Source organism: Osmerus eperlanus, chromosome 26 (genome assembly GCF_963692335.1).
Source record: "Osmerus eperlanus chromosome 26, fOsmEpe2.1, whole genome shotgun sequence".
In the NCBI taxonomy this organism is placed as follows: Eukaryota; Metazoa; Chordata; class Actinopteri; order Osmeriformes; family Osmeridae; genus Osmerus; species Osmerus eperlanus.
In genome coordinates, this window is record NC_085043.1 from 6,934,634 (window position 1) to 6,961,346 (window position 26,713).

At 48.4% G+C, this 26,713-nt stretch overlaps 1 protein-coding gene across 1 annotated transcript; it reads left to right on the plus strand.

Annotated features, from left to right (window-relative positions):
• The first annotated feature begins 2,340 nt into the window (after positions 1-2,340).
• LOC134013052 (BMP/retinoic acid-inducible neural-specific protein 3-like) lies at positions 2,341-26,127 on the plus strand. The gene is made up of 9 exons (XM_062452792.1): positions 2,341-3,009; positions 11,260-11,654; positions 17,194-17,384; positions 18,458-18,654; positions 21,701-21,806; positions 21,918-22,154; positions 23,135-23,357; positions 24,288-24,630; positions 24,827-26,127. The coding sequence occupies exons 2-9, from the start codon at positions 11,443-11,445 to the stop codon at positions 25,610-25,612; spliced, it is 2,295 nt and encodes a 764-aa protein (XP_062308776.1). The 5' UTR covers positions 2,341-3,009; positions 11,260-11,442; the 3' UTR covers positions 25,613-26,127.
• Positions 26,128-26,713: the final 586 nt, after the last annotated feature.

The following is a 26,713-nucleotide window of genomic DNA, read 5'->3' on the forward strand; positions in this document are numbered from 1 at the left end:
CTTCCAAGCCCCTGGGGAGCTCAACTACACCGCCCGTTTCAAATGGAGAAACGATAACTGCCTGGCCTGATACTGGAGCGCTCTGGGATGGGATAACCAGAGAGATTGAGCTCAAAGCAGAAAGCTCTTAGTTGCAAAGAGCAAAATTCATTCCACCGGCCCATGGAACTGAGTTATCTGAACAAGATGTCCTCCACACCACACTGAGGGATATTGAAGAAGGCCGAGGTCATATTACATTTGGGTTTCAGAGGCCACCAGCTACTGGTGAGAGTGGTTATTTGTATCGGCTGTGGAAGAGTGAGAGCCCAAACTAAGCCGAGATCATCTTTAGCATCTTCAGAGTACAGAAAAGCTTGATGGTGACTGGAACAGGGGCAGAGGACAAGGAGGGATCCAGAATCATATGCTGTATCATTGCTACAATGCTATCGTCATGCATAATACATGTTCTTTTTCGACCCTTTGATGCAAGGTCTTTGGACGAACGCTTCTGTCAGTCTCCCTGCATGGCTGTCCTGAACACTCTGTCCTCGCATTGACTCTCTGTCCTTCATCTACTGAGCCAGAAGTCTGGTTATTCAATGCCAGCTCCTCTCCCCCCCCCCCCGACAATGGTGTCTGATTGAGAATGTGCTTAAAGTGTGAATTTGTCACATAGCCTTGCTCATCACAGTCTTACGAGCTAAAAATCCACTGGGCCGTTTCAGTGCCACCAGACCCTCCGTGGATATCCGTTTCCAGAACATCACTCATTAATATGCTAATGGCACTCATTTCGGCTTGATGCTGAAATTAATGGAATTACAGTACTTACTGGGTCAGGGAAGGGGGATGGGGGGTGTGGAGTGTATGGGATATCATTTCAGGCAGAAAGCACTTTCATTTATTTTACCAACATCATTTAGTTACTGTTTGCAATTAGGTGGAGGGATGACATAATCAATATCTATGTTATCCCAACACACATCAACATGTCACTATTCAGTCTTGTGGCTGTGTTTTGTTGGCTATGTTGGATGTTATTTCATTATGTAACAGATAAGGGTTGAATGAATGGGCAGAATTGTCAGTTTAGAGGTCGGTTAGACACAAAATCTTGTCTGTGTCTTAGAGTTAAAGCCCTTACTGCATTAAATCCCTATATAATCCCTATATCATCACATAGGGTTTGGACTTATTTACGATATGTTTCAATTATTAATTGTAGGTTTATAGGCCACAAGGGATTTGTCAAGATGGGCAGGACCTAAAGATGCCAATGTACTGTAGCCTACCTGTACCTATACTTGAAACTTAAGCTTATAACCATGGCCCTGTTCACGTGCATGGGTGGCTCTCACAGTTAGACTTTCCTCTTTCCTCTTCAGTCCCTGACCTGGAGTTGTTTTTGTGCTGTATTTGAAAAGTAAAATAGCAAACATAGACTTTGTCACTTAAAGTGGAAAGAAAGACAGTAAAGGTAAACAATACATGTAGCCTATGGATCGCAGCGAACTCGACACGACAAACAATGAAAGTCGTGCTGGCGAAGATGCGTCCTTTCAGCACCAAGGACAGCTCAAAATCCATTTGACTGAATCTGAGTTGATTCCGCGGTAGTGAAAAAGCTCCATATGCAACACAGATGCATGCCCAATCCTGTTGCTTGTGTTGTGCTTGGTGGAAGACAATTTATGTTGATGCTTATTTGTTTAATGTAAACTACCATAGTCATTGTGGAGTGCCAGCATTTATTCAGTGACTGTCCTGGGGCTCTGGGAATTCAATTTCATGTTTGCTCTGCTATGACTCATCGCTCAGATAGAAACTTTAGGGCGAAAGGGATTGTGTGTTTTGTCTTTTCCTCAATACAGCCAAGGCTTGTGACGGCAAGACTTGATGGCTGTATTGTCTGCTTCCACCTGATATAACAAAGTATCGGCCCTGCACACGTTTTTTTTTCTACCAACAGCAACAGCATCCCAAACTTATTCTTGCAAAAGACTGCGGTTAACTCCGATAAATACTAAACAGTTTGGCAACAGTGACCATTCCTATACACACACACACATATATATATATATATATATATATATATATATATATATATATATATATATATATATATATATATATATATATATATATATATATATATTGCAGGCTACTAAATTCTTCTTAATGTTCCTTCCACGTCAAGAATGTATAACGCATGCTCCTTTAGCAGATATTAGGCTACAAATGGCTACATGTGTTTTAAACATGTGACTAAGTAAGAGAGAGGGGGCAAACGGGGAAAATGCTGTATCTGCTGCCGGCGCCCACCTAAATTGTCTCCTCTTCTCTCCCAGACAGCGATGCGGAGTAGGCGGGTCAAGCAGAGCGCGCGGGCTGCCGCGGACTTTATAAAGGAATATTTAACCACCATCCAGAGGCACTTAGACATTCCGTGAAGCATTACCGAACCGCATTCGTTCGCATCTGCCCTGCATGAAGAGCCCACCGGTGTTTAGTAGGAGTAGCGTGCACGCATTCCCAATCGAGTAGCGTTATTGCTCGCTCGCTCGCTCGCTCGCTCTCTCGCTCTCTCTCTCTCTCTCTCCCTCTCACCCCTCTCTCCCTTTCTCTATCTCTCGGTGGGTAATTTCATTTGGTAAAGTCATTATCCCCTGAAAGGTCAAAGTCTCTGCTTCCAGGAACGTAAAATTATATTCGGATAACCTGACTTTGCCAATCGTTCCATAATGAAAAGCATTTCGTTCCAGAAGTTTTCCAGTGGGCAAGAGCGGTAGAAGGATTGCTCGGTTGCGCAGAATTAAATGGTAACCTGCTATTGCCTTTTTGGATTCTTTTTGGATGTTACGAGTTTTGTATCCACTGTTCAGGCTGTAACTCGTTCACCCCGATATTGACTGCATGAAATGAGATTGTCCACAATTTTGGAAACTTGAGGAACAACCACATCATACGATTCTAGAGGAGAATGGGAGATGCGGAGTTAAACTTTCTCTGCTGTTCAGAAGCTCGGTGAGTTGTTGTGTTCATCTAGGGGCGGTATTTTAATACATTCACAATCTTTTACTAAGCCAACGACGTAAATGTACATTTTTTATTTTGAGTCCCAATATAATTGTCTTGCAAATGTCTAACGCATGTTGAATTGTCTGCATATACCTCGATTCTGATCCGCGTGCGCGCCCCCACGCACACACACACCCTCACGCGCGCGCACACACCATCTGTCTCTTCTTCTCAAACGAGAAGCAGCCACACATGGCAGCACATTTACATATATGACAAGGGTAGCGGAGTCATCCTTCCTGTCACCATCCAACTCTCCCATCTCTCCTCTTCCTCCTCAATCCCAATGTTTTAATCACTCCAGCATCCATCCTTGATCCTCAGGGACTGTTGGCGTGCTTGCCTGCAGTGGTTCAGATCTCTAACAGTGATGTGCTCTGGAGCAGGTTTGCCAATTGCCAGTGAAGCAGAACAACCAGCTCCAGCCCAGCCAAAAACATTTTTCCCTCTGATTGAATAAGTCTGTATTCTGTAGGCTTTCGGGTGGCATGAACATTTGAGCGCTTGTGTTTGCTTGTTAATCTGGTGACAGAATGAAAACCAACAGGCCTGCATCAAGATTGAATTAGCCAAACTTGTCTATTAGATAGCCTAGTTTTCTAACCAGTTAATCGGCCGTGAAATAGGATTGCTATTCTGCTCATTTCATTTAGGACACATATTTGAATTCCTTTTTGTTATTAGTATTATTCAGGCTATGGTATTGCAGTTTCTCTGTTGAGCTTGCTATCCGTGTTGTATATGCGTCCATAAGGGTCTCCCAGCTGCTGTTCCCTTGCTCAGGAAGCCAGGGGAGGATTGTAGACAGGAGGAGCTGAAATCTCTGTTCATGAGATACAAGAGACCCAGTGTTCAGCAGCTCTGATGCCCATCCTGACCCGGCAGAGAGAACTCAGCCAGGACCTGAAAGAAACACTGTCTGTCTCGATTAAGAGAGAGTTTTCTAAACGTTGTCACCTGTTTGTGGAAGCAGAATCGATTCGGCGGGTTCAAGAATCCCGTCAGGAAAGAGAGCGTGGTTTTAAAATCCGGTCAGGAGAGTGAGCGTGTTTTAGAATCAGCTAAGAGAGCGTTGTAGAAGGTGGAAACCTGCATTGATTGATTTAGAGGCAGTGGAATCTAAGTCTAGTTGTGTGTGTTGTTGTGTTGGAATGGGTTTTATACACACATGCCAACCTCAATTCTATTCAAGCCCCACCAAAACATCCATTTTGAGGAGTATTACATGTTTCCCATGTCCTACATACACATCTACTGAACGCTGTTCATGATGAGGTTCAACTGACAACCAAAAATCGAATGCGAGCCATTGACGTGCTTCCTCTGAAAGATGTGACCATAGATCGGAGGCGTCAAGAGTTTGTGTAACGTGTGTAGCACTTCCTTCAGTCCAGAGTGGGGCATCTCAGCAGGGGTCCCCGAGAATCTCTGTCCTCAAGTTGAGCCAAGACAAACTAACAAGCACTCCCATTAATGAACAAGTCATGCATGGAAATACCACTGCAGCAATTCTATCACATCAACTGCTCACCGGAGAAGGGGAGACAGACGATCGAGTCCAACATTGTGAGGGGACGAGAGAACGACGAGGAACGGAATCGAAAAAGAGAGGCACGCAGAGAGATAGGAGAGGAAGGCAAGTCGTAGACAGAAAGAAAGGGAGGGGATAGGCGTCAAGTAGTGCAGCTTTGGCAGGATTAAGGGGCCTGTTGAATACCTACGGCCCATCATTTTATGACAATGAGAAAAACTGGTGGAGCAGTAATGCGACGGCCCTGACTGGGATCTGAAGTGACAGAGGAGAGAAAGAGGGAGGAGGAGTCAGAGACAGGATGATAGATAAAAGGGGGCGGGACAAAAGAATAGATCTTATCCCTGTCAGCTCCTGTCCTTCTCCATCTTCACGAGATAAAAAACAGAGAGGCCGAGGGCGGAACTGGCTTATTTCAACAAAGTTTTGCGAGACAGAATACATGCATATTCATTTGTTCAATTATTAAAGGTTATGAAAGCTCCCCCCCTCTCTCTCTCCCTCTCTCTCTCTGTTTCTTTCCATCTCCCACTCGCTCTCTATCTCCCCTCTCTCTCTCTCTCTCTCTCTCTCTCTCTCTCTCTCTCTCTCTCTCTCTCTCTCTCTCTCTCTCTCTCTCTCTCTCTCTCTCCGTCTCTCTCAATGCCCAACAAATAATTCACTAGCAATTCTGTTCATTCCGTTTAAACTTTGATTGTTTTTCTTACTGGTTCTCATTTAGGAGGAACCCTTAGACCTTTCAGAGGCAGGCCATTGACTGGAGGTTTTTAAGAGAGCTCTATATGTGTTTTACTGCAATTCATAGACACTTTTCTCCTTTCTGTTTCCAGCCCCACTGTGATATGCAGCCAAATAAAAATGTACAAGTGAGAACTTTACGAGCCGAATAGCCATAATTAAGGTAGCTTTTCCCACATTGCTTTTCCAGCACAGACTTCACAAGCAGGCTTTTTATGTTGTTTTAATCGATTTGGGGTGGATTTTTTATTCCACTTCCATTCCAAAAAATCCAATTCCAATATAACTCAGAGTTTACTCCCTTTAATTTACACAAACACATACACACACTCAGACACTAATTGATTAAATCCAGTTTGAATGCTGAGTATCCATTGTACTCACCACACACATGTATTGTGTCTGATGAAACTTTGTTTCCAGTGTATATGTCGGAAGCTGGCCCTCATCTCAGCCGTGAGGCCGTAGCAAGGTTTTGCTTTACGGCCTTGCAGAAGTCCATGGTAGGTTGTTTGTGTTGCACTGATGGGCGTGCGATTTTCGATTTAGTCATCAAATACCGCAGGAATGATACTTATATAAGACTATATACACTGACTGACACATGTCAGGAAGAGGGGTTGCTTTCAGTGTTAGCGCGCTTCTTGTTTCTGAAATAGTAGCTAAACTTGAAGAGCGGTCAATAAAAAAAGGAATCCAACGATAATAGCAGTTTATTCTTGCTTTCATGTGACACCCTCTTGGTTCTTCCGCGGTGTCCTGATTGTCACTATGACGATGAGATTGGAAGCCCCCATCTTAGCCACTGCGCCTGAGTTGCGCTGCATTCAGGTTGCCATATGTATGTCAGGGCGTCCATCGGGACCACTCTGCCTTTTGTGTTGATTTGTAAACGGGGAACAAGTGTGACCTGCAGACATGCAGATTGTAATTTCACACAGAAGTGAGCCCCCCACCCCGACGCTAGCGAGAGAGGTATTGTTGACAGTCGTGGGAGGGAAGATAACTAGGTTAATTAGGGCCAAGAAATCTCGTTAGTCAGCACTGAAGGGAGGATGTATGGTTTATCAGTTCCTGTTTCAACACTTTGAAGGCGGTTTTGGGGGTGGCTGGAAGACAAGTTTGAAAGTACAGGAGTTACAAATTGGATCCTGTTGAAGCAATTCTAATGAAACCTTTTAATCAAATCCCCGCCAACCATTCACCCCTCCTCTCCGCCCCTCCTCCTCCCTCTCCCCCCCGCTCTCTCTCCATTGATATGCATTCAAACTGGAGAAACGACAAAAAGAAAGTCGGACCAATTTGCATAGTTGCAGAAGCCAAGGAATCGCAATGCTGGATTCCTGAAGGAGAATACACACCCACACACACACACACACACACACACACGCGCACACACACACACACACACACACACACAGAGCCCAGTGTCAACATGTCGCCGGTGTCCTAACGGATAGTGCCTGAACAGATGTTCAGAGGTCTGAATGCTCTGTATCCAGCCCCATCCTGTGACTCTGTCTGCAGAAATGCTTTAGACAGATTAGGTTGGGGAGTTCCCAAATCTCATCAACCATGCAGTATCTTCCAGAAGCCAGAGCTGGACTGAATGTTGTACATTGTGGTTAGCCAGACTCTGGAGGAACAGATACATTCCCGTAGAGAACATTAGGTGCCAGTCAACAAGGCGGCTGATTTAACAACACAACACAATATTCTGGTCACGTCTGCACTTTTATAGGACTTTGTCCAAACTCTTTCGGGTAAACCCCAAGGTGTTGTCTAAGATTTATTTCCAGCCACTAGTAACAGACACCGTGGTCTTTTTTCTGTGGGCATACAGTATGTGCATGTGTGCTTTGAAGGGGACGCCAGCAACCGCAAATGACCGAGGACCCATTTCAATATCACACCCAGGAGATTGCCCCGAATCCATCGAAATAATCCGATTGATTATGTAGACGTTGATTTGTCCAATGTCACTCTCCTGCTCGGTTGGACAAGGAGGATATGAGAAAAGTCAGCCACCTGAGGGAGTCAGGTGGCTGAGCGGTTAGGGAAGCGGGCTAGTAATCAGAAGGTTGCCAGTTCGATTCCCGTCCGTGCCAAATGACGTTGTGTCCTTGGGCAAGGCACTTCACCCTACTTGCCTCGGGGGGAATGTCCCTGTACTTACTGTAAGTCGCTCTGGATAAGAGCGTCTGCTAAATGACTAAATGTAAATGTAAAAGGCGATGACAGATATCTCCCACGACGCAGTCACAGAACAGTGAGGCTGAGATGACGTGAGTCAGCTGAGCCAGGATTAGAGAAGCCCTGGTTGGTGTTAGCCGCCGTGTTCAAATGAGACCCTGGCATTTCCCTCTAAATCCCCAGCCCTGCACAGCTTTTACATGTCGGGTGTCTTCATTTGGCATTTCATGGTTTGCTGGAGAAGTCAGGTCGTACATTTGTCTGGGTTTGGCAGACTATCTTTTGGTGCAGTCTTGTTATGGCAGGGAGTGAACTGGACTGGAGGAGAGAGGTGAAACAGTTATTCTAGACTAGCTGGAACTACCTGAAGGAATGCCACATTCATAGAGGCATTAAAACGTATCACAACCGGTACCTTGTCCTGAGTGTTACTAAGTATCACCTTAATCTAGAATGGCTAATAATCAGTTGCTCCTAATGAATATGCCTCGTCGTAATGCTGGACGGTGGTCATAAAAGCTGTACAGAGTTTCTTAGCAGATGGGCATTAAGTCATCTGAATGGCCATTTGTCTAAAATGCTTCTCTGTTTTAGTGCCAGAATATCAGTAGTTCAAAAAGGAAATAACCCCTTTGCCACACACCCAAGAGAAATAAACATGACCTTGTCACATGCACCATTTAAATGACACATTGGATTCTGTGTGTTTTCCCACTAATGGAAACCCGGTATATTTCCTGCACAAACAATGCTGAATGGAAAAGCTTGAGTGAAAAATGGCGCGTCGTGTGACAAGGCTGAGGTGATTGTGCCTTCCGACGAACGCGGACTGTAAATCTAACCCCTGGGATGGCCTCCAAGCGCGGGCGTTCGGCTAAGGGAGGCAGAGGAATCTGTCCCTTCTCCCAACAGTCATTCGGTCATGGGAAGGCATTTGTTTAACTTTGAGAAAGAACCATCCGCGACGAAAGAGTTAACTCATTTTTCTTGGACTTTCGACAACTTTTATCGTGCAACGTTTCGCGCGCACAGGCTGTCGTCTGATCGGCCCATCGGCACATCAGGATCACCTGAGTGACTCAGGCTTCTCTGAATGCAGCCGGTCTTGGCATCCTGTAAGAACAACCATTTCAGTTGGCTCCCCTCAAAAGGCGGATCTGAAGGCTTTGGATGAGCACACACGCACTTTAGCGCACACGCACAGCTTGTACTCAGTCGGGGCGTAGTGCCCGAGGTTAAAGCAGGACCCGGTTGTGTACAATCATATCCCAGTGTAGCATGTGGAATGGTTGTGCTCTCCCATTCCTGATAATGAAAAAGCCTTTTTACTCGACAGACATTCTATTTGTCGTGCAAAGATTATGCACGCTGCTCGCGGCTCGAACGTGAGCGTTTTAAACCGAGTTTGATACATGGTTGTGTTTGCGTACGGGTGTTATCAAGTAATACCCTTGTAAAGTGGGAATGACATGTACGTGGCATCATCGCCACAGATAATAACCACAATCGGCCTGCTGTGTGTCTGATAATGAGATTATGTGGTTGCAAACAGATTCATGTTTACATGCAGGACTCTCATATTGAGCAGGTTCCCACGGCCAGAGGGGAGAGCTGGAGAGAGAGGGAGTGTCGGAGAGAGAGAGAGAGAGAGAGAGCCAGAGAGATTGCGGAGGAGAATGAGATCAACCGAGAGAGGGGGGGAGAAAAAGAGGGAGAAGCAGACAGAGAAGAGAAAGAGAGAAACATGGCGAGGAGGAGATAGATGGAGAGACAGTGAGAGAAAAAAAGAGTAAAAGTGAAAGATAGAGAACCAGAGCCAGAGAGAGAGAGAGAGAGAGAGAGACAGAGAGAGAGAGAGAGAGAGAGAGAGGCAGAGAGAGAGAGAGACAGAGAGAGAAAGGGAGGGGAAGAGACAGAAAAGGGAGCACCACAGAGAAAGAGAAAGAGCAGAGCAAGCTTCTCTTCCTGTATCAGCTTTTGGCGTCTTGCCTGTGGGATGATGGGATTAAACAGTCTTTAAACATGACCCCTCTAGCCTGCACTGATATTAACAGGGCGGACAGTCCCCTTTGTGCAAGGTCACTTTTTCACAATGGCTGCCAAACAAGAAAGCACTGTACACCAAAGCCTCTGGTATGAGCGTGGAGCCGAGGGGGGCTCTGTGGCATCAGGCATTATGCAAACATGCCTCCAACCCCTTCAAATCAGAGCAGGGGGAGAGGCAAAAACACCCTCTCTCTGTTTAACAAACAGGCGAAAGTTGATGTTGAAAGAGTAATCGTGGAGAAACGCACACACTCTCCTTTGGCATCACAACCCCCCCTCCACCCCCCACCAACACGCCCCCCCCCCCCCACAACATACACACACACACACACAACTACCCCCCCAACCCCTTATCCCTGCATTGAGAATCTCACACTGTCCGGATGGTGTCTTCCTGCTCAGTAACACCACAGATCGCCCCCCCCTCCACCCCCCCCACCCCCCAGCCCCCCACTCTAACCCCCCCTGATCAATATGCATGGCCATGCACTACTGTCTGCACTGACGAATTGGATGTCATGCAGCAAAACACCCGAGCTTTTAAAGCCGGTGTAATCACAGCGAAAAAGCATTGTAGATTGAGATGGGGGGGTCTGTGTTCGGATCCACTTATCTGTGAATTACACCCACTGTTCCATTACGTCCTGACACACGCACATACACACCCCCACACACGCACGCGCACACACACACACACACAGGGTCAGACAGGGCGAGACAGCAGAGTGATGCCCGGAAACATAGACTGAAATCAATTTTGGAGTGAATGCCAATGTGACTCATCTCAGCTCATAAAACGACCAAGTCCACATCTTCCTGTGAGGTCAAATATCGGTAATTAACCCCCATCTTGCTTTCTCTCTCCCTCTCGCTCCATCTCTCTTTTCGTCTCGTTATATCTCTTTCTCTCCGTCTCTGGAATTCCTAAACCTTCTGCTCCCTTTCGACACACCCACCAAAACGCACACACCAGGGCCCCCCGACACACACACACACACACGCCTACACACCCACACATACAGTCCTAGTCGGCACTGGCGCTGTTTGCGAGAAGAAAAAAAAGGATTTTTGAAACCCTTCCATGCATGTGGTCACATGGCTGACTTCACTTGATAGATTGTCATCAGAATAGTGTAATGGGACTTTTTTTTTTCTTTCATCAAAGCATCTGGCTCGGTCACAGCTGCTGGGGATGATTGACAACCCTTAGGAGGGAACTGAAGAATAGTCTAAGCCCTGGACAAGGGCTACACCGGCAGGTTCTCTGACAACACGACTGGTGATGCGCTATGGCAGTGTCACGCTCTTCCTTCACTCGTTGATGCAAAAGAGCGATTTGTTTTTTAATACCAATTGGCTTTCGAAGGTTGGCATTTCGGCTCTCCCGAACGACGCCTCATCATCCATCACGGATGAAGCCTGTCGAGGCACAGCTGCATACGAGTCAAATAACACACTGCGAATGGAACCCAACGTGTATACCTCAGGAATGAACAGCAGAGACACTTGTTTCCTTTTACAGATCCCCGCCTGTGTGAGTCACGGCGCGAATGAAAATCTTTGGATCCGTACCGTCTCGGATTGTCTGACTCAATGTCCATGTGTGTTGCCTGCCTGTCTGCGTGTGTGTGTCTGCGTGTGTGTGTCTGTGTGTGTGTGTGTCTGTGTGTGTGTGCTCTCTCCCACAGGTGCTCAGGGGAACGTGAGGATATGCAGCTCCCCAGGTGTTCCCAGTGGAGGAGAGAACTGACGTGTGACTGTGGCTGCTGATCGCCTCCCCCTCCTTCTCCTCCTCCGCCTCCCTCGCTCCCCCCTCTCCCCCCCCCCCCCATCGCTCCCCCCCCCCCCCCCCCCCCCCCCCCCATCCTCTGATGGCTCCATGGGGGCTCCCCAGCCTCCGCCTGCACTGCTGGGCCTGGATGTGGCTCCTGGCCGCAGCTGTGGACAGCCTCCCCAACGAGCAGCCGGGCGGGCCCCTGGACTGGCTCCTGTCGGACAAGGGCCCCTTCCACCACTCCCAGGAGTACACCGACTTTGTGGAGAGGAACCGCCAGGGCTTTTCCACCCGATACAAGATCTACAGGTGAGCACGTCTCGAAGGGGAAGGAGGCGAGATGCCCTGGGCCCCGTCAGGCGGACGGAGGAAACGTAAGGGAAGATGACAATGAGCAAGGCAGGGCTCAAAGACAGTCAGCTGTGACAGTCGTAGTCTTGCCGGATGGCCCTGAGGGTCGTTTCTGGCGAGTCTGTGGTGAAGTCGTGTTCTCTGTAGTTCGATTCCCCTGAGTGATCCACACAACTGTGGCTCGGCAAGAGTAGAGGAGGATTGGCTTTGATAGTTAGTTTTCCTAATCATTTGATCATTTCTGGCGCTTTGAGGAAGAGTTGCCTGCTAATTGCGGAAAAGGCCATCAGAGGTGCTCTCTAATGCGTGTCGGCGATTTGACATACGAGACCAAGGTTCATAAAACGACACGGATCCAGGTGAAATGTAACAGAAGAAAAGATATAGGGCAGTCAATCAGCACAGGTGCTCTCGTCACATAAAACAGCCACATGACTTACTGGTTGTGATTGATAGCTGCGGTGAGCATGAACAGTAACATGCATTCAGCGCTACTCTCCCCTGGCCGAGGTGCTGGAAAAGGATACTTCAAAAGTTTGTTTACAAATCCCCTCATTTCGCTGCCGAAGCGCCATGCGCCAGAGGCACCTTGTTATTTTGCACCAGGATGTTATCTTGCGAACATTTATTAGGCTTCCCAAATGCTCTGGTAAGTAGATTATGTTGATTGGCGCCCCAAAAAAAGAAAGAAGATTTGTCACGATGTTAACACATTTACAGGTATTGGTTTGCGATGGAATGAAGGGTGTAAATTGCATCATAAATCAAACCCATCATCGCTTGGCAGGATATTGAGCAGGCGAGAGGAAATAGCAGACGGCAATGTGACATCTATGGATCGGCGTTGGGGTGTTTTACGGCTCGGGCGGCTTGGCGTGCGCGTCAAAGCTTTTTCATATTTTCTCCTCTGGCCCAAGCCTGGTCCATCCCAGCCCAGCCACGCGGGTGGTAAGATTAATAGTCTTATCGCGGGGCCGAGTGATTAGTGAGCTCTTAATACTTATTACTCTGCATTATCACCGACTCCCCGGAGAGGGTACTGTCTGCTACAAGGTTGGGTTTGAGGCCTCCGAGGTTACAGCCAGCCGTGATATTATGAAACCCTCTCTGTTTTGGATAGGCTGATCATCTGTACCGTCAGATGTGTGCTCTCTGTATCCAATCCCAGACCAGCATTGTAGGTTATTATACGAGACCACATTTGTTTTGACGACAGCAGCTGCTAATGTGTATAGCAATTAAGGCATTGCTGTAGCATTTCCATTTCGAAGTCCCATCATACTGGGTGGTTGAAAGATCATTATTTGACGTTTTTTTTGTTCTGCTGCGTCTCTGTTTTCGAGTCAGGACCATGACGATGTCAGGTGTCACGAGTAACTACCTACCTGTGATGGCTTTCCTCGCCTGGTTGGCCATCTCACGGCTGTTAGAAGCCGCTATACGTTTGACCTGGATCGAGATCGCCCGCGTCCAATTAGAGCGGGATGTTTCTGTTCCGAATGCAGAGCAGGGCCTGTTTAGAACCACAGGGACAGAGCAGGTGTTCACATGGAAACAGGGGTGAGGTCACACCCTCCCCCGCCCCCCCCCCTCGCCCTCCCCCCAGTGGCCCCTTAGCACCGAGTTGTAGAACATTGTTACTGATGTTTTCAGTCTGTTCTCCTCTCTTAATCTTCCCTCAGAGATTTCCGTACGTCAAGGATGGTTCTTGGCCCTCCACTTATCAATGATGGGCCGTAGTCCTAACAGGCTTTCTGGGAAGTGGGATTAAATCTGATGTTTTGCTTTTTAGCTAATCTTTCACCTATGATGCTGTGGACATTTGTGGGTTTAAACAGATGAGATGGTAATTGCTCTGCTGGATGTGTCCCAGTTAATATGAAAAATGTCAATATGTCCATTACTAATTCACAGTGATAGCAGTATAGCCAAACACTCCTGTCTAGCTCGGTTTATTTGCTTCCAATTACTTTACGTTCCTGACAATCTATTCCCTGGCCAATACTTTATAATTTCTGGGAAAAACAGACCTGAGCAGATTAAAAGTGACAATATTCTTTTCAAAAACTGCATCTCCTCCTCTGCAGTTTGAACTTCTGCTAAATTCTAATAATCCTCAATGACAGAGAGAAGATGAATAACTAAAAGTGGTGCTTCTAGTCACAGTGGTGTGTTACGACAACAACTTTGGGATAATGAAATCTCACCATCTCATACTTCTTTCAAATTTCCACCAGTGTTACTGATTGAATTTGAAAGTTTTTTAATGAGTCCTAGGAAATAGGCTGAGTTTTTTTCTTCTTCTGTGGTTCATCACAGCAGAGACTGCTTTGGCAAGGGAAGTATATGAGGAGTCAGGTGGCTGAGCGGTGAGGGAATCGGACTAGTAATCCGAAGGTTGCCAGTTCGATTCCCGGTCATGCCAACTGACGTTGTGTCCTTGGGCAAGGCACTTCACCCTACTTGCCTCGGGGGAATGTCCCTGTACTTACTGTAAGTCGCTCTGGATAAGAGCGTCTGCTAAAATGACTAAATGTAAATATGACTTCTCCAGCGAACACCAAGAGGAGGAGGGGGTACCGTTCGGACACCTGTCGATAGAAGCCGTTGCCATGGGAGCGTTGCCATGGGAGCGTTGCCATGCACTAGGGTGCCGACACGCATGAACATATGTATCACGTGTGTCTAACATGTTTTAGCCACACTGCTTGTGGCGTGCTGTACATGGATGTGATGCTTGTCAAGGTTATATCTAAAAATAATAGATTTTAGTTGGATTTGTTTGTTGTAATAAGCCATATACAAACACTTGAAGAATGCTATTATAAAAACATATTTAAGACTCTCATATGCTTATGAGTTACTGCGTATGAGATCAAACACATCACCTAGATATTGGATTATGAAAGATGTAGCTGACAATTCCCTGATAGCTGACAGGAAGCAGTTTGAAATCCTGTAGAAGATGTGAGACCCATCCCACTATTTTTATTCTCTGTTCAGTTTCAGCTCTGTGAAATAACCTGATGATGTCAGTAGGAAAACAAATTTGCCATGTCACCTTTTAGATCGTTTTTTTTTTTTAAGTTTGCGAAGATGGCCTAGATATCAATAATGACTACTCCAGTACCAAGCACGTCTTCAGACCCCTCCCCCCTGGTGCATCATGGTGAAATCCATTTCATTTCGTTCGTTCTCTGTAGGATGAACCATTTGGCCTATCGGGGGGTTTAAGATAAGACAGGGCTAGCTTATCATAGTCAACGATAACTGGAGAACCCAACGACAGAGGGGATTTCAGGATTCACTTTCTCCACCCGTTCCTGCTCCCCTGTGCGCTTACTTTCAACGTGCTGTGTCTTTCAACTAGTGAGCCCTCACGCCACAGGAAAGCAAAGTGGAGCTCTGTAGAAGCCCAACTGTGGAGGGCAGTTAGTTGTACGGTGCGTAATGAGCTGAAGATGAATGGCTACACTACACATATTTGTCCTAAGAATTATTCACGATCCACATCTTAAAAGCACAATGTCAAAAGTAGGCGTGTGGCCTGTTGACACAGCAAAACAGTGAGCAGACCGTGATCCCACAGTACAGGAATTTCGCCAGCCCGTACCACAAGAATGCGCGAATATGGCTTTGACTTGCGCTTTATTTATTTACACAGCGTCTGTCAGAAGCGAACAACTCTATTCTGATGAGTGCGTTTCAAGCATCTTCCTAATGCTCAAAAGCTCCGTCAGAGGCGGAGTGAATTTAGGGGCTCACCTCGGATGAATCAATCAAACATGTCGGGGCGGGGGGGGCGGGAGAGGTTCCATCATTACTCCTGGTTTAATGTGATATATACCCTTTCAAAAGACCCCTCTCTCTCCATCCATCATGAACAGCCAAGGTTGCCCGGCCTTCTCTGATTAGAATAGTCAAGCCTTTACCTACCAGTACGATGCGTCATTTAGAACGGGGATTGAACAGTAGTTCAGTGTGCGTTATATTTCCTTCATGATCAACATTATACAATTCCATAAATGCCAGTTCGTTGATGCTTTTATCCAAAGTGCTTAATAGCGCTGTAAGTGCAATTGCAGCTCCTCGATGTGTTATGTGAGGTTGTGAATAATATATGTGCGTAGAATGTGTGAGTGCCTATGTACATTTGCTTCAGTCGAGACGTACACTCAAGTCAGAGAGAAAAATGAAAGACAAGAACGAAACTAGGAGGAAAGCTGGCAGTAGAGCTTGTACTTGTTACATATTACAAGACCGCGCAAATTGCCAATTTATGGCTGTGTAGTACAGTAGCCTGAAGCCAACAGTGGCAAGAAAAACCATGCTCTGTTTGACCTGATTCACTGAAATATCATCTCAATCTGTCAGAGGCAATTAAAAAGAACAAGCTCTTTGGTACTGTAATTATTAAAGAACATACAAATTAACACAAACAGTGATGGTCTCACACTCAAGGTTGCAACAACTGGCTTCACATAATAGCAAATGGAAACAAAACAAAGTCAGATTCACTGAGGATTATTGAAATGTTTTGTTTAGCTGTTGAGCGTTCATAACTTTCACATGCCAGTTAGCATTTTCCGAACACCTTTCTCGTACTTTTTCTTTTACTAATAGGTGGATTTCAGGGATTGGGCCATCTTTTCTCGGTCTTTTCTTTACTTCTTCAGGGGCTATTTTTGACAGGAGGTGAAGAATCATGATGTGACTATTAAGGAGTGCACCTGACAGCTGCAGGCTTTGAGGACTGTTTCCTCCACGGCCACATTCCACCTCCGAACGATACCTGCTTTGGATCTCAGCCTCCTGTTGGCTACTCTTGCTCACCATCACTCCACTCTCTCTTTTATTCCTCTCCCTTTCTTTAACTCTACCTCTCTCCCTCTCTCCTAGACCTCTGTCCCTATCGTTTTCCACTCTTTTTCTATCATTCTCTCTCTCCTCAGTTATCCCTCTCTTTCTCCCCCATCTCGCCGCTCTTTTTCTTTCTCGTTCTCCATGTCTTTAGCTGTCGCTCTCTCTCTCTCTCTTTCTTTCTTTCTTTCTTTCTTTCTTTCTTTCTTTCTTTCTTTCTTTCTTTCTTTCTTTCTTTCTTTCTTTCTTTCTTTCTCTCTCTCTCTCTCTCTCTCTCTCTCTCTCTCTCTCTCTCTCTTTCTTTCTTTCTTTCTTTCTTTCTTTCTTTCTTTCTTTCTTTCTTTCTCTCTCTCTCTCTCTCTCTCTCTCTCTCTCTCTCTCTCTCTCTCTCTCTCTCTCTCTCTCTCTCTCTCTCTCTCTCTCTCTCTCTCTCTCTCAGAACTTTAAGCTAATGATGTGGATATGCGATGTGGCAGCTGCCCCTGAAGACTCACCTCTCCTCGTCCCTGCCAGACGCACTTTCATATAAAAACACATCATTAACCATGGTCTTGTTTACCTGACACCCGCCTCCAATGGCAGTTTCACATATCCCCCCCCCCCCCCCCCCCCCCCCTGTGGTCTGCATGTGTTCCAGGGAGTTTGGGAGGTGGAAGGTGAACAACTTGGCCGTGGAGAGGAGAGACTTCCTGGAGTCGCCGTTGCCTCTGACTCCAGATTTCGTCCGCAACATCCGTCTCCTTGGCCGTCGGCCCACCACCCAGATGATCACCGACAACCTGATCAGGAAGTACGGAACCCACTTCCTGTTGTCGGCCACGCTAGGAGGTAAGCTAACCTGTCTTTGTAACCCTGTGAACGTTATGCAGGTGGTAGAAACGGTTAGGGCAGCAACGCATCTGAGGTCTGGGGAGAAGATGTGAGATGAGCCAGCTTCACCAGCAGAGCGCTGATTCAAAACGCTGTGGCACAATGATTTGATAGGAACAAAGAAAAAAAAAAAAAGCTATTTTAGTAAATCTGCAGTGCCACAGATCACGTGGACTGGGGTTCAGTTGATAGCTGGATGTTTGAGAGACAAGGTCGGAGGGGGGTGAGGGAGGGGGCTTGAGGGAAGGGGGTGAGGGAGGGGCTTGAGGGAGGGGGGTGAGGGAGGGAGGGAGGGGGGTGAGGGAAGGGGGTGAGGGAGGGGGGTGAGGGAGGGGCTTGAGGGAAGGGGGTGATGGAGGGGGGTGAGGGAGGGAGGGGGGTGAGGGAGGGGGGGAGGGAGGGCACTTGGTGCTCTTTACGGGAGAGGATCTCATTTCAGTTCCTAATCCCTGTGCATGTCTAGAACGCGGACAGAATGGCTTTCCTTTTAGAGAGCAACACTTGTCGATTACTGAGGCCCCTGTTGCCTGGACCCTGGAAAGGTCTTGGTTATGATTGAGTCCGTGTGATGCGGAAAAAAAAGAGAGAAAAAAAGAAAGACAGATCTTATACAAGCATTGCAACTCCAAGTTCTGGCACACAGCCAATTCAGAGTGGTATGAAAAGATGAAAATGAGGATCTGGGACTTTGGGGCAGAGCCAGACATGGGTTGTGTGGGTTGTAAACGGGCTGCCTCTCCGGGCTCGCAAACATGTGGACTTCATGAAATACCAAAAATAGTTCTCTTGTAGAGAAAGGAAGTTCTCTTGTAGAGAAAGGAAAGCCAGACTTTTTTTTTCTCAAAGCCACTACTTGTGCTAAAACAAACGTTTCCAAGCACCCATATAAATCTTTGCGTCAGACGATTGATTTCGCTAATGAAGCGCTGTATATTTATCGATGCAACTCTGTCACTTTGCGAGACGAACAATGTGCACAATGTCCAAACAGTGCCGCGATGTGAGAAACGTCTACCCCATTGTGTTTGCAGGAGAAGAGGCCTTAACGATATTCGTGGACAAGCGTAAATTGAGCAAGAAGGCGGACGTGAGCGATTTCTCGGGCTCTGGGAACTCTTCCTCAGTGAGTCTGGAGGCTCTTCACCAGCTGGCGGCCTCCTACTTCATCGACAGGGAGAGCACCCTGCGCAAGCTGCACCACATCCAGATAGCCTCCACCGCCATCAAGGTAAGCTGCACGCCCCTCATCTATGGACTGTCGGATGTGATGAAGAAAGGGTTTTGTCCGTCTCTTCATAAACGGAGTGATTACGTTCAGTTGAGTTCTGATGGAAGTATTATCAATCGTATTATCAATCTGCAGATTGGGAGAGAAAACCAGACCTCTGACAATACATGGCAACACAACACCAGGCTTAGGTCTCAACCATTTCTCTCTCCGCTCTGAAGGCCAGAGGACCATCTTTTATAGAGCACAAGAATGTAAACATAGATAGTGACAGTCAGGAAGTTATGTAATTACAACAGTGTCAGAGAAAGAGACTCACAGCTCCCAACGCGACAACTCTCAGACTAGAGAGATCATAGTTGGTGCTCTCCTTGTAGTCATGACAAGGGACGTTTACCCAGTACAATCTCCTGACCCCGAACATCTATTAACCCTGACACAATCTACTCTTATTAATAGCAATCTTACATGAGAACATACTAACTAGTATCCAATGACTAGTTCTATTGATTAGTGAATAATGTAAGCACACAGGAAATCCCAATTTCTTCCACAGATGCAATAGGAAAGCATGGTGGATGTACAACACACACGCACACACGCATACACACACTAGCACACACACACACGCACAGAGAGACAGGCAGGGGAGTCGGATGGGCCCGCGGACAAACCGAAGAACACAGCCAATTCTTTTTTTTCCCCAGAAAGAGGGAAAAAGTAAGTCTACAGACGTGTTTGACTTCCAGCGTGGATAATGATACGAGGGCACAGTTACAGAGAACAGCGTGTGTCAACTTCACAGGGCCCATCGCGAGTCGTCCCCGTCCCCCCCCCCCCCTCCCGTCCTGCGACAAGGCTCGAAGGTCGGTGCGGTCTCACCGCGGCGGTGGCGGTCAGACGTGCTTTGCTGCTTCCCCCGCCTGCGAGGTGGCGGCGACCTCCTCCCTTTCAGGCGCGCCGGCGTGACTGACAGGAGAGAGCGCCGCACGGGGGAGGGGGAGGACCCCTCGCCGGAGGGGAGCGAATCGCAGCCCCCCGTCATACTCCGCCGCTCATTTCCTGCGGTGGCGCGGACCCCCGCGCGGCCGGGACAGGCACCGCTAAGCGCTCGGCTGTACGGGGAGAGAAACTTAGCGGGTTCCGGAAAATCGAGGGGGGATGGGGGGGGGGGAGAGGACTTTAAGTCCCCTGCTGCTGGTGTGTGGAAGGGAAATTTCGGAATTTAGGAAAAGCCTGTTAGAGTTCTGTTGTGCTGGGTAGTGGTTGTGGAAATCTGGTGCCCCTTCAAGGAGTCACGGTGTGTCCTCTGTTCAGAGCGGGCTGTTGGTATAATGAGTAACGACTCAAGCTGTTTTAAAGCGGCGGGGATCATTTTTGTTATGATTTGACAATTTTCCGGAATAAATTGATGTCGATATCCCCACCTGACCTGAGCAACTGTTGCCAGTGTGTCTCCGGGAACGATGAAGAATGAGACCGACTTTCAAAGCGGCGGGGACTATCGCAACAATGCGTCGGCTTCGTATTGACGTCTCTGAGGAAAGACATTGAAGATCGTCACCGGGGCCGCGACGACACGTTTTCTCTGTCGACGCCACGCGCCTCCCGTCTCCGGCTGGGGAGCCGCCGTTTGCGTTTCGTGGCCGCCTTAACAGCCTTGTCTTTTCCTCATTTCCTTCGTTTCACTACCACTAATCTGCCTCAGACATGAACGGCTTGTTCTTGTCAACACCGTGGATGTTGGTTTCGCTCCCTCAAGCCCCGAAGGCCACGAAGACAAAAAAAAACAAAAAACGAGTCGAAGTCCTTTCCAGAAGCCTCTCCCTCACCAAACAGCCGTTCTGCTGGGATACAGGTGGCTAATAATGTGCCATTAGGCGTTCTGTAGTATGACAGAATGTATCTGCACCGAATGGCAGCTGCTTTCAGTGGAGGAAATTGAATGCCCCGCTCATCAGTCAATGTTCTGCCATATGGAATATCCTGTGGTTTATCAAATAACGGTCCGTACAGATTCAATATTCGAGGGTCCCGAAAAGTTGGCGATATTTCTCTTTTGCGGTGTTGGCGTTCTGCCTCCTCTGGGCTCTTCTTGATTGTGCTGCTGATGGAATTGACGACCATCGATTCGCCTCATCCATCAGTCACCACCCACCAACTGCTCTGTGACGGGCCGGTCACGGGCGCTTCTCTGGGCTAACGATGGTGGCCCACTCTCACAAAGGAAGAAATATGGGAATCAATCGGTGTCTCTCTCTTCGTCTGTCGCTGACTGCACTGGCAACACTAGATGGATCATAATCAGTTCCTCTCTTTGCCAATGAGGAGAGGTTCCGTCAAAGATGGCCGCGGCTAAGGTCAGTTTGGCTCCCTCAGTCTGTAGACCGGAGATAAATATCACTGCGGAGATGTTGGCCAACTCTAGCAGTGCCATTGGCTGTCCCATTCGGTGAGCGTGGGCGTGTAAAAAACAATCAACAGTTCCTCGAGTTGCCCGGGATGTAAAGAGAAGTGTTGTTCCTCGTGAGAGCTATCTGCATGTAGACACGGCGCTTTAGAGGGCAAACGGCACTTTTCCCATGCTCCGCGCCGCGAGTCTAAGCAGGCGCATCCTCGCTCTGGTGACGGTCACTAGGCGTGTTCATCTACCGCGGGCCTCGGCGGTGAGTCACAGAGAGTAGGAAGCTGGCTGAGGATTAATACCGCTCACCAGGGAACGCGTTTGTTTTTTCCTCCCGTTCATCTAAATCTCAGTCTTTCCAGGACAACTGTTTTTCTCACTCTTGTTGAGATTCTCGGGGTGCTTTGGGGAATCGTCTGCCACAATGGCATCGCCTCAGGCAGTGAGAGGGGGTGTTGGGGAAAAAAACGACATGATTTGAAAGAAATCCACGCACACGACCATTTAGAGGAATGCCAAAGCATGCAAACTGTTGGAACCTAAATGTATGCTGCATGGAATACATTTATATAACACTCTCACTGGCTATGTTGATGTTTAAAAGGAATTCTTGAAAAATGTGTCCTGTTTGTTGTTGCCCAGGTAACAGAGACCCGGACAGGCCCTCTTGGCTGCAGTAACTATGACAACCTGGATTCTGTGAGTTCTGTATTGGTTCAGAGTCCAGAGAACAAGGTTCATCTTCAAGGTTTGTGTCGTTTTTGCCTTCATGCCTCATAGCATTTGCATGTCAGACTCACAGAGCAAAACGGCGCAATTTGACGATGTCCATCAAATGCGGCCGTTTGGTTTTCAACAGGCTTGCAGGTGATTCTGCCCGACTACCTGCGGGGCGGCTTCGTCCGAGCGGCGCTCAGCTACATCGCCTGCAACGGCGAGGGCGCCTTCGTCTGCAAAGACAACGACTGCTGGTGCAGGTGCGACCCGAAGTTCCCAGAATGCAACTGCCCCTACACGGACATCCAGGCCATGGAGGAGAGCCTCAGGCGCGTCACGGAGACCTGGGGGGCGCTCTACAGAGAGTTCGAGGATTCAGGTGAGGGGATGAAAACAGGAAGGAAGGACCTTGTCACGTGACGCACCGCTCGGCGCGCCCGTTAGAAATGACGCTTTTTTCGAAAACCGCCGGGGTGTCGACGCGGAGGCCCGTCTTGAGGCTTTGAGAAGAAAGGGATGACGTTTCGGTAAAGGATGAAGGGGGAAGGGTGTCGTCCCGCGCTCGACCCGGTGAGAGACGCGAGGAGGATGAAGGGCTCCAGACGCTGCACTTTACGGGGCTGAACCGTCCGAATTGTGAAACTTGGCATGCGATCTGCGCGCCACAAATCAACTGCGTGGCAGGGTTGAAAAAAAAAAAAGCGGGGAGTTTACAATATGTGTGAAGGAGATTAATCAGCTGTAAACCTCATTTATTGCCAGTCCGGCATTTTGCTATCACCAGAGTAGGACCTTATGAATGAGAGCACTTAGCACAATGTTTGTGTATTGCTGCGATGGTGGGTCATCTCGTCGGGGTCATTAATGCAGGGGTGAAACCCAAATGGATGCCTTTTTTCCTCTTAAATTTGGCCGAAAACATCTCTAAGTGCAATTACTTTCAAAACTTTATGTTTTAAGAGCAGAGGGAGACAGACTGCCAGGTCTGCTGAATGTCGTAAACTCGCCCTTCACTGAGCGATGTCAAAGACGCTCAACTTTCTGCTTCGCTCAGCAGCAAAACATGCCAGGGGGGAGGAGCGTCTCCGTGGAGACGGTGGTGTCAAAGCGGTCCCGTTATCCCTGTTGTCCTTTAGGCTTCAGAAATGTAGTGGCTACTGAATTTTTTTGGGTTAGGGTTAGGGTTAGGGTTAGACTACTAATGTTTGTAATGGTTCTGAAAGCATCCTCGTCGGTTTGTGGCAGAACAGACTGCCTTGAGCATGGTTTACACATTTCATCGCCATTCTGACTTGTCTCACACAAGCCCTGTGGAGTCTTCACTCTGTTGTAACAACCCGTCCACCGTGTTTTCGACAGACGAGTTCAAAACCTTTCTGACGAGGCTTCCCCAGAACATCTTCCTGAACTCGACCACGATCCAGCACCTGTGGTCCCTGGACGGCGTGTTCCAGTGGCGCTACGAGCAGCTGGAGAACAACATGCGCCTGCTCTTCAGGAGAGCCCAGCGGGTCGTCTTCAAGCTCTTCAGCCTCAGCAAGAGGTGCAATAGACAGCCCAGCATCCGCCTCCCCATTGGACGGTGAGCTGCCCCGCCTACACCAACCACAAGCCCCACCCACACCTGTCAACACGAGTCAAACGACACTTTTACCGCCGACCCAGGAAGCTGATAATCCCGCCTCCTCTGAGAGGGAGAGGAAGGAAGGCTGCATGTTTGTTCTTTATTTGTCTACGTTTTGGGCTGGTGCGCCCAACGTAAAGCTGGCGTCACATTCTTGACTCTTTTTTTTTTTTTTTTAAGAGATAAATCTCCATAGGCTGCCGAGTCAGAGAGTGGAATGTTTGTCAGTTTGCCTGGGAGTGGAGCGCAGCACTTGAAAGGTTCCACTACGCCCCGCTCCCTGCACTTCAGACAGATGAGAGATACGTGATTGATTCCACTTCCCGGGGCCAGCTCCACTGTGCTGACAATTATGAAGGGATCATCCACTGGGAGAATGCAACTCGGTTTTCGAAGTGGAATAATGATAAGATTTCGAGAGTTTGTTAAAAAAAAAAAGTACAGTTGGCGCTCAAACTTTCACCATTAGACCTAATGATGCAAGAGGGGCTCTCTGGTCGTTCCTGGCGCTGTGCAAGTGCCGTACACCGCCGTCGATCATTTATCTCTTGTTTAATGGCCGTTTAGATATTTCAGAGACGTCGTTTCAAGTTCTGATGTGTGAGACGCTACATTTAAGTAGACGTTCACGCTCCACGTTGCTCCATTTCTATGATAACACTATCATCCCTTATAAGATATAATAAGATATGTAACATATCGTCAACCAGTGAATCGACACAGGAACGTGAGTGGTCTATGTCAAACTCATGTCAAATTAGACGAATGCGAACATTTGTGCTTGTACATGTGTTTGAGTGTCCCTCTGTGTGTGTGTGTGTGTGTGTGTGTGTGTGTGTGTGTGTGTGTGTGTGTGTGTGTGTGCGGGCGTGCCTGCGTCTCTCCCAGGCCCCAGTCCTACTGGCTGAACCACTTCCAGTCTCTCCTCTACTGCTCCGAGAACAACCAGCTGGGCTCCTTCTCCGAGGAGCTCCGCAGATGCTCCTGCAGCCACGAGCACAGCCCCTGCCAGGCCCCTCCGCCGTGCTCCACCGGGGAGGGCCACGCCTGCGCCGCCTGCGCCCCGGACAACCACACCCGCTGCGGGAGCTGCAACGCGGGCTACGCCCTGGTGCAGGGGCTCTGCAGGCCGACGGTGGCCGACTCCACGGAGAACTACCTGGGCTTCGAGACTGACCTTCAGGACCTGGAGCTGCGCTACCTTCTCCAGAGAGCCGACCGAAGGCTGGAGGTAAACAACGTTGTTCGGCGGACACTTTTACACCTTTCTTTCCATTGCGACTGAGTTTTGTTATGATACTGAATGATTGGGAACCACTGAAGGATCAGAGCAGAAGTGTATCGTCTTCGCCAGCCTACACAGGATGGTCGGATACATTGAGGCGACGGCTTCACCTCCGTGTGTGTGTGTGTGTGTCTGCCCGCAGGTGCACGCCATCTTCATCAGCAACGACATGCGCCTCAACAGCTGGTTCGACCCGTCGTGGAGGAAGAGGATGCTGCTGACGCTCAAGAGCAACAAGTACAAGTCCAGCCACGTCCACATGCTGCTGGGCGTGTCCATGCAGGTGTGCCTCACCAAGAACAGCACCCTGGAGCCCGTGCTCACCCTCTACATCAACCCTTTCGGGGGCAGCCACTCGGAGAGCTGGTACATCCCCGTGAGTGAGAACAGCTTCCCGGACTGGCAGGCCACGAAGCTGGACCTCCCGCTGGAGTGCTTCAACTGGACGCTCACCCTGGGGAACCGGTGGAAGACCTTCTTCGAGACCATCCACATTTACCTGAGGAGCCGGATCAAGACGCAGGGGGGGGGCGGGGCCGCGCCCGGGAACGACACTGTTTACTACGAGCCTCTGGAGATGGTGGACGCCTCGCGGAACCTGGGCTACATGAAGATCAACAGCATCCAGGTGTTCGGCTACAGCATGCACTTTGACCCGGAAGCCATCCGCGACCTGATCCTGCAGCTGGACTACCCGTACACCCAGGGCTCCCAGGACTCGGCCTTGCTGCAGCTGCTGGAGATCAGGGACCGAGTCAACCGGCTGTCCCCTCCAGGGCCCCAGAGGCTGGACCTGTTCTCCTGCCTCCTGCGGCACAGGCTCAAACTAACTGCCAGCGAGGTGGTCCGTATCCACGCCTCCCTCCAGGCCTTCGGGGCGCGCTTGCCCAACTCTTTGGATTACGAGACCACCAAACTGTGTAGCTAACAGCTGTCTGAGGAACTCTGAGGAGGTGGGGGCTTCCTGGAGAAAGCAGAGGGCTCCGCGACACCTGGATCGCGTCCTGAAAGTGTGGATTTCGGTCGCGACAACAACTGACTGGATTAGCATACAGTGCCACCAAATAGTGCAGTTAACTGTGTGGGGGGAGAACGGGGAACAGATGGAGAACGTTCCGGGATGTTTGCTTCTTGTTGAGTGGCGAGGACTCGCCACAGGAGAAACTGTCAGCTGGAAGACAAACAAATGACAACCATTAACAACACATCTACAATTTCCAACATGTAATTCTCTTGGTATTAACTTGACCATCTTGTTCAAACGCAGACCTTCTCATTTACACAGTATCCACCGAACACAAATGAAGAGAACTTTGAAGATATATGGTCAAATATGGTTGTTTGTAATTTTTATATGTTCTTTTGCTTCAGTGACAGTGCTATTTCCATGATGACCAGAATACAGTGGTGTCAGTCAGTTTTGTAGATAAATTGTTATTAAAATATCATGTAATAATACACGAAATGTGAGGACATTTGTTCACCTTTCCCACAGCTAAATTTCAGCTTTCAGAGTCTGAACACTAATAGGCATTAGTTGAAATCCCTTAACGGCACAGTGAATTCAATTAACCATTGCATAATCAGGTTGAAATAAGCATGAACCTTCATTAGATTTGCGGACACAGAATCCTCATGGTTTGTTTCCGCCTGTGTATGTAATACTTTAGTTTACGTTGTCATAGAAACACTTGTGAACTGTGTCAAAAACAACACCGCAAACAACTATTTACCTCGCAGCATGCACACACCATAGCTATACCACCGGTGTACCTGAAGCTGTCCACGTCTAAACTCGAGGCACCAAACGGAAGCTGTCTGCGCCGCCATCTGGTTTCCCAGCTAAAACGACGGGTCTCTTTGACCCTGACAGACTGGATAAACTTCCCACGTTATAGCCCACGGCGAGGCGACACCAGATCAACGTCCCTGCCCTCGGACGCCCCCGGGCTCATCCCTGGCCGTGCTGATGTCAGGGGAAAGGTGTCACATCTCGTTTACTAACACGGTTCCCCGGCTGGATTGCCTG

Coding starts and splice junctions, on each gene's coding strand:
- LOC134013052 (XM_062452792.1), top strand. CDS start 11,443: ATGGCTCCATGGGGGCTCCCCAGCCTCCGCCTGCACTGCTGGGCCTGG. Junction 11,655..17,193: donor ACCCGATACAAGATCTACAG/GTGAGCACGTCT, acceptor CATGTGTTCCAG/GGAGTTTGGGAGGTGGAAGG. Junction 23,358..24,287: donor ATCCGCCTCCCCATTGGACG/GTGAGCTGCCCC, acceptor CGTCTCTCCCAG/GCCCCAGTCCTACTGGCTGA.